This window comes from Ctenocephalides felis, unplaced genomic scaffold, assembly GCF_003426905.1.
Source record: "Ctenocephalides felis isolate EL2017-DRISC unplaced genomic scaffold, ASM342690v1 CF-g0.4_SCAFFOLD_01886, whole genome shotgun sequence".
In the NCBI taxonomy this organism is placed as follows: domain Eukaryota; kingdom Metazoa; phylum Arthropoda; class Insecta; order Siphonaptera; family Pulicidae; genus Ctenocephalides; species Ctenocephalides felis.
In genome coordinates this window covers 169,947,201-169,960,828 of record NW_020538040.1, presented here as the reverse complement: position 1 = coordinate 169,960,828, position 13,628 = coordinate 169,947,201, and the positions used below count along the sequence as shown (strand labels likewise).

General features: G+C 26.4%; 1 protein-coding gene across 1 annotated transcript in view; it reads right to left on the bottom strand.

Annotated features, from left to right (window-relative positions):
- Nucleotides 1-13,175, bottom strand: part of LOC113376246 (neogenin-like) — a 22,611-nt gene extending 9,436 nt beyond the window's left edge. Inside the window, 1 exon segment of the mRNA XM_026616153.1 lies at nt 13,154-13,175. Within this exon segment, the coding sequence (XP_026471938.1) occupies nt 13,154-13,175 (22 nt within the window).
- Nucleotides 13,176-13,628: the final 453 nt, after the last annotated feature.

Below are 13,628 nucleotides of genomic sequence, written 5' to 3'. Positions count from 1 at the left end.
CAACATCCAAAATGTTCAAAAACCTTCAAGACGTAATATATGCAAAAATTTACATTTTCGATCTTCGGCCCATTACTATAACTACCCTACGGGAAGTTAATAATTACAGTTATTCCTTCGATTCGTGGCGTTGTGACCGTTTGGGATTGTTTGCTACATACATTCTATTATTAGATATAATCTTATTTATATATGTTTTTATCGATCCTTATAATATTTATATTATAAAACTGCAAAAGCGAAATGTCTAATTTGGCCTTTGCGTGGCCAAGGTGGGAGAGTCGACGCCGGCTCACCATAAGGACCGGCAGCAGCCTGATCAGTCCAGTTCGCGAGCGCCTTCAATCGAGTCGGCTATCTCTAGGCTATCGTATTTAAATCTCAGTGCGGGCTCAAAAAATTTTAATCGAACTAACCGAATAAACTAAAGATTGGTGCATTTCACAAAACATTTTAAATAAGTTACAATGGCGGATCCGGCCAGGCAAGTACTTTTCTGTGATTTTGTGTGATGTGAGCAAACTGGAGTATATACTTTAGATATAAATATTCTGGATCGACTTACACTTAATCTTTTCAATGTGATCACCAAAATTTGATATATATTTCTTATTTACGTCTCTGACTATTATGGAAACATTTTGTGATTGTTTAGTTATCTTCATCATATGGCTTTCCTAGTTATGGCATCTTTTTTTGCTATACTTGAACTGCAAAATTTGATATATTCTCCTGATAAATTTTATTTGTTCTAAGTGTTGATAAATATATTTCTCATTGATTTGAGCCTATTTTAATAATTATGGCGTTTCCTGCCAGAGGTGGAATTTGTAGAATAAAATCCTAAACATTTGTTCTTTATTTTTATCGCACTAATAATCTGAACGAAGATTGCAACTACTATTTCCTTTTCGACAAATGCATTTTTAATAAAAATGTGTAGCACATAAAAATTATCTTACATAGTTAATATACGATTAGTCATTTTCCTTTATCCTTGTAAATAAATATGTTGTGTGATATCTGCATGAGAGATTTTTAAGTATAATTATATCTTGTTTTCCAAATCTTTAAAAATATAATTTGATTCGATTTTCTGGCAGAAGAATTCTGAAGAATTTTAATTTAAAATGTTGAAGGGTTTTTGTCTTGCCAAATATTTAATAATTAATTTTTAAATAATTGCTATTTGTAATTATAAAGTAATAATATACTTTACAAAAATACCTAGCAAATACCAATTAAAAAGGAATATAAAAGTCTATTTGCTTAATTTGATTGGCAGACAGAATTAAAACATGATAAAAGTAACAAACACTTGATTTTATATTAACAATTGATTAAAATTTTAATTTTAATAATTTGCAAATATAATGACAACATTTTCCTATTGTTGATAAATATTCGTTAGTCACCAATTCAATTTTTGTATCAATTTTTGTTTGTAACAACTAAAATATGATTTTTCTCATTTAATTAAAACATTCGTTAATAACGATTGAAAACTTGCGACTTTAAATAAAAATAAAACAGTCTATTTGGTTAATTGGATTGGCACTCAAAATCATAAACATGACAAAAATAACATACAACTTATTTTACATGAGCAATTTATTATAATTTTAATTTCAGTTGTTTGCAAACATTATTAATGCTTTTTCAAAAAAAATTTGTTTGTATTTCGAAAATATTTCAGATTTTGATTTTAATTCTGGCCAAAGTTCTAAAGTTCACTTATATACTTTAAATAAATAAGTTTTAAAATATTGAAAACATTTAATATTCTTCGAACATTTCGTTACGATACGGGAAGTTCCAACAATTTGACTTAAGGCACGATGACATACACCACTAGTTTTGATAAATGTTTATTAGTCACTTATTAGTCATTTATAATAGCTAAGATACGATTTTTCTTTTTTAATTGAAACACTTATTAGGTAATTCAATTCTTATAATATATAATTTGATGCGATTTTCTGGCAAAATCTTATATTTATTAAAAATAACAAACAACTGAGCAATTAATTAATTTCAACGATATATTAATTGCATTTTCTTATTTTTGATAAATGTTAATTAGTCACCCATTTAATATTCGTATTGTTTTTCTTACTTAATAAACTAAGATACGATTGTTCTTATTTAATTAGAACACTCGTTATTAGGTGATTCATTTTTTCTAGACGCGATTTTCTGGCAAAGTCTTATATTTATTATAAACAACTGAGCAATTAAGTATTTTCAACAATTTGCAAACATAATGATTGCGTTTCCCTATTTTTGATAAATGTTCATTAGTCACCCATTCTTATTGTTTTTCTTATTTAGTGTTTTATAACGATTGTTCTTATTTAACTCGCTATTAGGTGATTCATTTCTTCTAGACGCGATTTTATGGCAAAATCTTATATTTATTATAAACAATTGAATAATTAATTATTTTCAACAATTTGCAAACATATTGATTGCATTTCCCTATTTTTGATAAATGTTCATTACTTACCCATTCAATTTTCGTATTGTTTTTCTTATTTAATACAACTAAGATACGATTGTTCTTATTTAATTAAAACACTTGTTATTAGGTGATTCATTTCTTCTAGCGATTTACTGGCAGAATATTATATTTATTATAAACAATTGAACAATTAATTATTTTTAACAATTTGCAAACATATTGATTGCATTTCCCTATTTTTGATAAATGTTCATTAGTCACCCATTCAATATTTGTGTTGTTTTTCTTATTTATTAAACTAAGATACGATAGTTCTTATTTAATTAAAACTCTCGTTATTAGGTGATTCATTTCTCCTAGACGCGATTTTATGGCAAAACTTATATTTATTATAAACAATTGAACAATTAATTATTTTTAACAATTTGCAACATATTGATTGCATTCTCTATTTTTAATAAATGTTCATAACCACCCATTTATTTTCGTATTGTTTTTCTTATTTAATACAACTAAGATACGATTGTTCTTATTTAATTAAAACACTTGTTATTAGGTGATTCTTCTCTAGCGATTTACTGGCAGAATCTTATATTTATTATGAACAATTGAACAATTAATTATTTTTAACAATTTGCAAACATATTGATTGCATTTCCCTATTTTTGATAAATGTTCATTACTCACCCATTCAATTTTCGTATTGTTTTTCTTATTTTACAACTAAGATACGATTGTTCTTATTTAATTAAAACACTTGTTATTAGGTGATTCATTTCTTCTAGCGATTTACTGCAGAATCTTATATTTATTATAAACAATTGAACAATTAATTATTTTTAACAATTTGCAACATATTGATTGCATTTCCCTATTTTTGATAAATGTTCATTAGTCACCTATTCGATATTCTTATTGTTTTTCTTATTTATTATTTTATAACGATTGTTCTTATTTAAGTCGTTATTACGTGATTCATTTCTCCTAGACGCGATTTTATAGCAAAATCTTATATTTATTATAACATTGACCAATTAATTATTTCAACAATTTGCAAACATATTGATTGCATTTCCCTATTTTTGATAAATGTTTATTAGTCACCTATTCGATATTCTTATTGTTTTTCTTATTTATTGTTTTATAACGATTGTTCTTATTTAACTCGTTATTAGGTGATTCATTTCTCCTAGACGCGATTTTCTGACAAAATCTTATATTTATTATAAACAATTGAACAATTAATTATTTTCAACAATTTGCAAACATATTGATTGCATTTCCCTATTTTTGATAAATGTTCATTACCTACCCATTCAATTTTCGTATCGTTCTTTATTTGTTTGTAATAACTATGATACGCCTTTTCTTGTTTAATCAAAACAATTGTTATAAACAAGAGCCAAGATATAAGAAATTAATAATAAATGCCTTTTGTTTTCTTTTAAAACCGATAACTTCGGTGTTTTCGATGCATTCTCTTACAGGTACTATACGAGTCTATAAACAATTTTGATATGATAGTTTATCAAAATTTCCTATAATTTTTAATTCGATTTTCTGCAATAAAAGAGCGTGTCGAACTGAAAATTGAACATTAAGCTTCTGGCTTTCTTTGAAGTAACTTCTAAATATTTTCAATAAGTCTAATAATAAATAATTATTGCATTTGCATATTTTAGTGAAGTAGTTGGTTTGCCTAAAAAGCAAACATGAGTACGAAGAAATGTAAGTACTTTTTAACTTTATTTAGCGTTTTATTTCAAAATTATTTTTACTGGACTAAATATAATAATATTTTGGTAATTTTAATTTTTTATATTTCTCAACGTTTACGTTTTTGGAATCTTTTTGTAAAACGGATTCATTTATAATAAATGCGTTTTTTTTAAAGATGCAATTAATACCAAAAAAGATTTTAATTATCGTCCCAATTTTTTTTCTGACTATTGTATCTTCAGTTTCTTCCCAAGTAATACTAATTTATTTATAAAATTCTGTCGAATATTATGTTTTTTTATTCTGAAATATTTTTTTGAAGAAAGTTTGAATGTAGTTTCAAATGTTTCTAAATCGGTACAATTTCTTAAACGGAATAATCATTAGAAAATTACAACTAATACTAAACTTACTTACTCAATATATAAAACTGTATGTAATATTATAAATTTTTATTTTAATATATTATTTTAACACGTTAATCTCTACGATATTATCAGAAAAATTTCCACATGGGCCTTACATAGTAACTTTATTTGATAATTCAACCCTATCCACTCGCGAGTTGCGAGAGTTATACGAATGTTGCCGCCGGAGCGGCGGCGTCCGAGTGCAATGGGTTATTTAAAAATGTTTCAAAGAAAAACATAATTTTTTATGTAACACATATGACTGACATGGCGTTATATTAAAGCTTTTTTGTAGCGTCCTAACAAATCGTGTATGTCAGGCATATATGTCTGACATGGCGTCTGTGGAACATATTAGCATCAGACACATTTGACTGACATCAAACTTTCACTTAACTTTGCCAACTATAATATATAATATACAAATATATAATATATAAAATACAAATTTATTTATAAAATTTTATCGATTATAATATTTTTATTTTGATACATTGTTTTTAAAAAATGATATGGAGTTTATTTTCAAATATTTTTAAATCGATAGGTTTTCATAAATAAATCAATCAATTTCGAAATTTGTAAACATTATAAAAAACTTAATTCTTTATCTAAAAATTCATGATGTTCAATGAAATCTCTTTTAACACGTTAATCACCACGATATCAAAAAAAAATTTACTTGGATCATAGAAACTTTATTAGATAATTTATTTAAAAACGTATCAAGAAAACTCTGAATCAAAAAAAAGTTCTTTGCCAAGATTCTGAAAACATACTATTTTTATGTCACATATATGACTGACAAAATCCTGTATTAACCCTTTCCACTCGGATGCTGCCGCTATGGCGACAAAATACATACTTTTGCAATGCGCAAGTGGAAAGGGTTAAAACTTTCTTTTTCGACAAGTCAAGAAATTTTCAAGTCAATTAGTCAGATATGGCTTATGTAGAATTTCTAAGCGTCAGACACATATGACTGACATGGTAGTTAACGTGTTAGATTATTTTATTTATATCATGATTGTTTATAAACTAGAGAAGTTTATTAATTCGCTAATCTTCTACTTTTTTAAATATTTGAAGTGATTTTCTATAACAGATATATTTTTGTCAAATTCAAAATATTCTTTTAATTGATAGGAAAACTTGATAGGAAAATTGTAAAGTTATAGTTATTCCACCATTGTTGATTTAAAAATATTCTGATGCGTTTAGAATGGTTCATTCAAAAATTAGAAAGCAGCTAAATAATTATTATTTTTCGTATGCCAGATCATTTATTTCTGAAACTCTATTTTTCTAATGGAAGCAATCTGGTACTTGACTAAAATTTTCCATAAATGGTGGAATATGATAAGCTGATATTGAAGTTATAGTAAATTCTTTACTGTTGAGTTAAACAATATTTGGTTGCGTTTAAAATAGTTAATCCAAAAATTAGATTAGCAACATCATTTCCTATGTTTTTATTTCTGAAACTTTATTTTTCTAATGGAAGCAATCTGATAATTAGCCAAAATATTCCATAAATGAAAGAACTTGAAAGGAAAATAATAAAGTTATAGTTAATCCACCGTTGATGATTTAAAAATATTTTGTTTCGTTGAAAATAGTTTATTCAACAATTAGATTAGCTAGATTGTTTCATATGTTTTTATTTCTGAAACTTAATTTTTCTAAAAGAAGCAATCTGGTACTTAACGAAAATATTCCATAAATGGTAAAACTTGATATAAGCTAATAATGAAGTTATAGTAAATCCTCTACTGTTGAGTTTAAAAATATTTTGTTGCGTTTAAAATAGTTCATTTAAAAGAAAGCATCTAATTGTTATTTTCGTTTCGCCAGATCATTTCTGTGTTTTACTCTACTTTTCTAATGGAAGCAATCTGGTACTTAGCATTTCTTTTATGTTTTGAGCAATGAACACAGTTTCGATGTTATTTTTACATGAACCGACGATTGTAGTTGAATATACACAAATTCGCTAACATTTTATGTTTGGCACAAGACGTCTGTTGGTTACTTTAATCGAATTAAAAATAGAAACATATAAAACAAACACAACGGTGGTTGAACTTCTTTAAGCTTCGAGAAATCGATCGATAGTTTGTGATAAAATTATTCGATTTATTCTATACTTACAGTTTCAATTGCTGTAAAAATTATTTTTTCTTTTTGGTCAATAATTTCAAATTATCCACATTCAGAGTAAATAGTCATTCAAAAAATAATTAATCAAATGTTAAGAGATGAAGCATCACTCAGTTTTTTAATATAATTATTATATAGAGTAAAGAAACAGATTATTTTTTAATCATTGATTAAGTTTATTTTAGTTAGATTTGTATAGAGACACATTTTAGAAACTAAATTTGAAAATTAATAGAAAATTTATTTAAAAGTCTATAGAATTGCCTACCACTATCAATTATACTGATTTATTTTCAAAAACTGATTAACTTTTAATTATTGATTAATTTATTTATTTCAGTTAGATTTACACAAAGATACATTCTAAAAATAAGTTAATGTGATAATAAGTTTATCGATTTGCCAATCATTACAAATTATATAAATTTACTTTCGAAATTAATCAATAATTTTATTCGGGTTTTTCCATTTCAATTGACTATTTTTCACATGATTATGTCCTTTAGTCGTTTCATAAGACAATTTAAATTTTGACTCTTAATACCTCAAAAATGTTAACTATTTTATTGTTGAAAATAGTTAATTGATAATGAGTCTATCGATTTGCCTACCACTATAAATTATACTGATTTATTTTCCAAAACTTCTTATTATTGATTAATTGTTTTATATTTGCATAAAGAAAAGTGCCAGAAACAAATTCATGGTATAAATTTATACTGATTTATTTTTAAAATTAATTAACATTTTTATTTGGATTTTTCGTTTTTAATTCGTTTGATTATTTTTCCTACGCCTACGTCAGAGTAGTTTCACATGACTATAATTACAGACTTTACTACTAATACCTCAAAAATATATTTTATTACTAAAAATCTTTTCTTCGATTTTTTTTAAAGAAATTTTTATGTAATTGCATTAGACATTTTTACGAAATGCAAACTTCTTCCTCATTTATTGTTGTAAAGAATTACATATTTGATGGAATAATAAATCCTTTAGATATGCAGTGCATATTTATTATGAATAAAATCGAATTATGATTATATCAATAATTATAATAATATATCACTAATTTTGTTATATTCTATATTACAAGAAACATTAAAATTCACAAAAACCCAAATTTTTAGCAAACAAAAATAAATGTTTTAATTTTTGAGTAATTTCTAAATATTTGTCATTTTTATATTTGCTACCTTCACTGTATTTTTTTATAAATACCTTGAAAACATATATATGTTAATTTCTAAAGTCAACTTATTTATTGTCATTGGTTTTTGATAAATTAAGGGTAAAATTTAAATCTAATAAAAATATTTTTATTTTATCCTAAATTTATATAAATCATGATTTAGAAATTACTCAATTATAATAACGAGCTTTTATATCATTGTTTTTTTCCAAAATTTGTTTGATTGTTGATTTGTTTACTTAATGCATGTATTTTCGAACATGTTTTCTTTTTGCATCTATTTAAATTATTTTTTTTTAATTTAGTTGTTGCTATAAAAATGTTAATTTTGCTTGTTAAACAATTAACCTGATGATGTGTCATAATAATATGATGGTCCTTTTACCCAGAATTTTTTTACTATCTCTGATATTTTATTATTTTTTTAATTTTATTATGATAATTGTTCAAACTTATTTAATATTGTTTGTATGTTTTATTTCTTGGAAATAAAATATGTGTGATAGCCTATCACTTGTTGTGGTCCTATCACTGATAGGACCACAACAAGTGAAGATGAATAATGAAGATTTAGTGTTTTACAAGATTTTTAACACGTTAATCGCCACGATAAGATGAGAAAAAAATTAATTATTAACTCAAGACTCTTTCAATAGATAACATCCAACTACATCTTCATTTTTCAATAATAAAGACTATTTTTCATCATTATTCATCTTTCTTCATATTTTAACAGATAATATTTTTATAGTCCAGTCATTATAGTAAGTTCACCTCGGAATTCGAGATACCCAGCTGTAAGTTTGTAAATACTCTAAAATAGCACCCTAAAAGTTGTCTCAAAACCTTCTTAAGGTAGGATTTACGTGCCATATGTAGGTTTTGAGACAACTTAAGGGTGCCTCCCGGGTTTACAGCTGGGTATCTCGAATTCCGAGATTCTTACCCAATTTAAGCTTAAATGACTGGACTATTAAAGTGTGTGTTTTGTGTTATTACTAATGCTTATATAATATGATTATTTAGCGTACAAGAGTAATGGATTAAAATCTGTTGCTGCTTTCTGCGGCAAATCGTTGAGAAAATGCGCCAAATTTCGCAAAAGTTTGACATCTGCTTTATTATTGTAAGTAATTAATATATTAATTTAGAGATTAATGCATGAATAAATAAACAGGGTGACTCAGAACTTATGGTCAAGCCGAAACGGGGATAGTATTGACCTTTGTCTTGAAAAAAATTAGAAAAAAAATATCTGACGTTGTTTGGGAAAATGATCTTTATTAAGTGCAACCTAGAGCTTTAGTAAAATTATGACTATTTTCCGGTTTGTGATTTGTTTTTATTAATTTTGTTCATTTATACTTTGTTTCAATAAATTTTCTTAACGTTTGTTCTTATATTGTCAATAATTAAATTATCCACATTCAGAGAAGATCCATTTATTGAAAAGTTCATTTATTGGTCAACAATTAAATGTTAGGCAATTCAGTAATCAGTTTTTTTTCAATATAACTATTGTATGTGATAAAAAACTCATAAAATCAATAATATTGATTTATTTTCAAAATCTGATTAAATTTTAATTTTTGAGTTATTAATCTGTTTTATTTATATTTGTATAAAGAGACGTTCCAGAATTACATTAATTGAATAAATTTATACTGATTTATTTTTAAAATTATTAGTTAATTAACATTAAAGTGCAACCTAGAGCTTTGGTAAAATTATAACTATTTTTCGGTTTGTGGTTAATTTTTATTAATTTTTTTTATTTAAACTTTGGAATCGTTTCTTTATTAATTTCTAAGACCATAGTGAAAAATAATATCACAATTACCCTGGGCTTTCAAGAATTAAGACTTTTTGTTGAATCTTGAATTTAAAATGTTTGAAATCGGTCGTCTTTAAGAGGCCTTCCTTTAAAAAAAAGTACTAAAGTGTACACATCGTTTCGGCTTCACATTAAGTTCTGGGACACCCTGCAAACTTTGCTATGTATGCTTGTTGATTATATTGATATTAATTACCATATTAATGAATGCCGCTAGATAGATTATTTGCATTTTGATATAAATTTGGACATTTTTATGAAATGAAGACATTTTTCACCATATATAACATCAATCATCGTTTTGCGTAGCATTCAGGTAAATCTCAATAATCGATTCGAAAAAACAACCAAACCTTTGTTTTATTCTGATAAATCTGGTTGCATATATATTACATTTTTGCGATTTCTGCAGTCAAATTGTTTAAGTAAAAAATTATAAATACTTAAAATTATTTTGCTGCACGTTTCGACTCCGTATGTGTATCATCATTCAGCAGTTTTACTGTTAATTTTTAGAAAGGTTGAGCAATGACATATATAAAGTATCGAAACGTTTTTAATAAATAATTTCAAGTATTTTAACATTATATAGCTGTATATTTTAATAGTATAACTGCTAAAATCTCACGTATGCGTTTTAATGTCGAACAAAAAATCTAAGGTTAATATTATAATCATAAATAGTGGTCTGTCCAATGGCAGGTTCATGGTGTGAAAGCACCACAAATCAATAATTTCCATTCCCTCTTTTATTTATCACTGTCATTGCCATTTTATTACTATAATTCACTGTATTTTCTCTTCTCGCGAAAATAATCAATCATCTGCATTCTTCTTCTTCTCAATCCTTGTAGCCTTTATATGTTACCTTTGACGACGTACACTGGTCCTAGATAAAAACTGCAAAGCTGTTTAACAGACACCTATTCTGATATTAGAAAGAACAACTTAGGTATATATAAATATCTATATACAATAAACTTCTATACATTTCGAGTCCCAGTTTGACTCTTCCTTAGCGAAAAATCACAAATTCAAAAAACAAACATAAAATCTACATCCATTGTAGAACATAATTATATATTTAATTTAAGGAAATTGAATTAAAAATAAAGTAGAACTTACAATACAAATAGAACAAAATTTGCAGTGATTTATGAGACACGCTGATCAGTGATTTTTATATATTTATATATATATATATATATATATATATATATAAATTAAAATAACGCGGAACAGGCGTTCGCTATCGTTATAAATCAAAAACAATTCTATTTTCAAATCAAGTTCAGCAGTTCGTTGCGCTGTTCTTATAAAAATCACACTTTTATAAAACATCGAGACATTTTTAATTAAAATATAGTGATTCATATAAAAGTTCTATCTATTTTTAAAAGCTAATCTTTTTTGTATTTTTTTGTTTCGAAGGATGTAATATAATACTGCTTATTAACTTCAATTTTTCACTTATTAACTTCCCGTAGTGTAAGTTATAGTAATCGCAAAAAAACGAAAATAAGTTTTTTATATATCTTTACGTTTCAAAGGTTTTTGAACATTTTGGCATACCTTAGAAAAAATGGATGTGTGTGTGTGCGGGCGAAAAAAATTTTCGTCGACGATTTTGAGAACACGGATCAACCGATCTGAATAATTTAAAAAAACATTTGATGCGTTTTGGTAAGGAGACGAGCTGATTACTTTTTGGCAGCAGGTTGACCTTTTCGAAAAATAAAAATTTAAAAATTCGAAAAATTTAAAGTTTCAAAACTACAATTTTCGAAATTTTTCATCATTTTCAAAAAAAGTAACATTTCGAACAATATTAAAATAAAAAACTATTTTTTACAAAAATTTGAGAATATTTCGAAATTTTCAAAAAATCCAAAAAATTTCGAACTTTTAAAAATTTTTCAAAATTTTGAAAAAAATTCTAAATTATCAAAAAAAATCTAATTAAAATGAACAAGTTTCTTGTAAACAAACACATAAGTTATTTGTAGAATACGCTCGTCGCCCAATAAAATAAGTACTTATAAATTTACAGTACAGTATTTATAATAAATAATCTATTTGAAATCATTTAAAAGAATTATTGATTATTTTCATTCCTCGAATTTTTAATTATGGTACGGGAAATTTCAGCAATTTGCCACGATGCCATGCACCCCACTAGTTACTAATTTTTGTTTTAATTTTTTAGATTTAATGTATTTATGTGTCGATGGTATATGAGTTGCCTATAGTATTTTCCTTTTACAACAAACTGTAATTCATATATATACAATGACCAAACATAACATACTTTATCACAATTGTGTGTGATAAGAACTTAAACAATTATCTAAAATAAAAGTCACAATTCTTAATATGTTTTTCACATGTGTTCGTATGACAATATATCTCCAATGAGGATGTACTCTGGCATGGTTTCCATACCAAATATCATCCGTTGAATATTGGCCAAGGGTTTTGTTGTTGTTATTGCTGTGATCCTTAGTGAAATTTTCCGAGTTTTTTTCCTGTAACTTAATTAATGTTAATAGTGATAAATTTTAAAATAATCGTTTCTCTATAAAAAAGTAGTGCGTGTAATGGAAGGAGTCCGCACAGCTGCGGCCCCGTCGCCACCTATTATTGGAACGCGCGCCAATAACTTGCGCGAATGTCTATTTCCGTGTTCTTTGCTTTCGATCGGACACCAGAACGCTCGGACCGGCGTGGAAAACTCATGTTTCTGATCTCATCGGATAATTTGATCGAGCGAACTAATCACTTGATGAAATTATACTCTTTGAGAATTTACATATCTCAAGTGCATAATTAACGGCCAAAGAGAAAGAGAAATATTATGGGTATGGCCGGATTTAGAAATTTGGCGTCCTGGAGCACTGACGAAAATGCCATCATTTTTCTAAAATTAAAATAACTATTTGATTGCAGAAAATTTATCACGCATTACATACTTGTTTTATGTATAGATATAATATTTTTCTTAATTTCTAAATTTTGCCGCCCTGGGCACCAGCCCCGACTGCCCCTACTATAATTCCAGCACTAAGGTAGGGCGAGGTACATAAGACCAATTTGACTTTGAACAATTGTATATTGTGAAAACTAAACCAATTATGTCACAACAAATCAAATACCTATTAAACAACTATCTGACTATGTTCAGTAAAACTTCTAGCTAATTCATTATTGTAGAAACGTGTTTTTTTGCTGTTTTTCAAACATTTGTAATCCCACAAGGGGGGTAAAATGGGACGTCCAGGGCGCAAACAGGTCTAGATAGATAGATTGATAAAGACATATATTTCAATAATTATGAATGTGTACATAACACTTCCTGATTTTGTTCGGATTTCTACCCGCAGGTATATCATCCCTCATATCTGTTCTATCAATACAATAATAATTATTTTAAATATAAAAGATGTGATACATTTGTGTGACAAAAATGAAGGAAAGGAAAATTTCCCTCAAAAAAAAAATCATTATATTTATAAACAGGTCTAATGTCTTATTTTCAAATTTAAAGGGATTTTACGAAATAATAGCTATATTATTCAACCAATGCAAAATATAAATTTTATGGGTACATTTCTTACTAATAATATAGTATATACGACCTGGTATTTAGCAGAGAGTAGGTCCTTTGCGAGTTCATTTGGATGGTTTTCCAATCTTGACTTGTATTTAAAATATTATAAAATAACCTATTTCTATGAAATCAGTATCATAACTTGTCTTATAGGTAACCTATGTAGAAACTAATTTGAATCTAGCTCAAATAGCAGATCTGCTAATTATTTTATAACTGACGAAACAGTCTATAATTAAAAA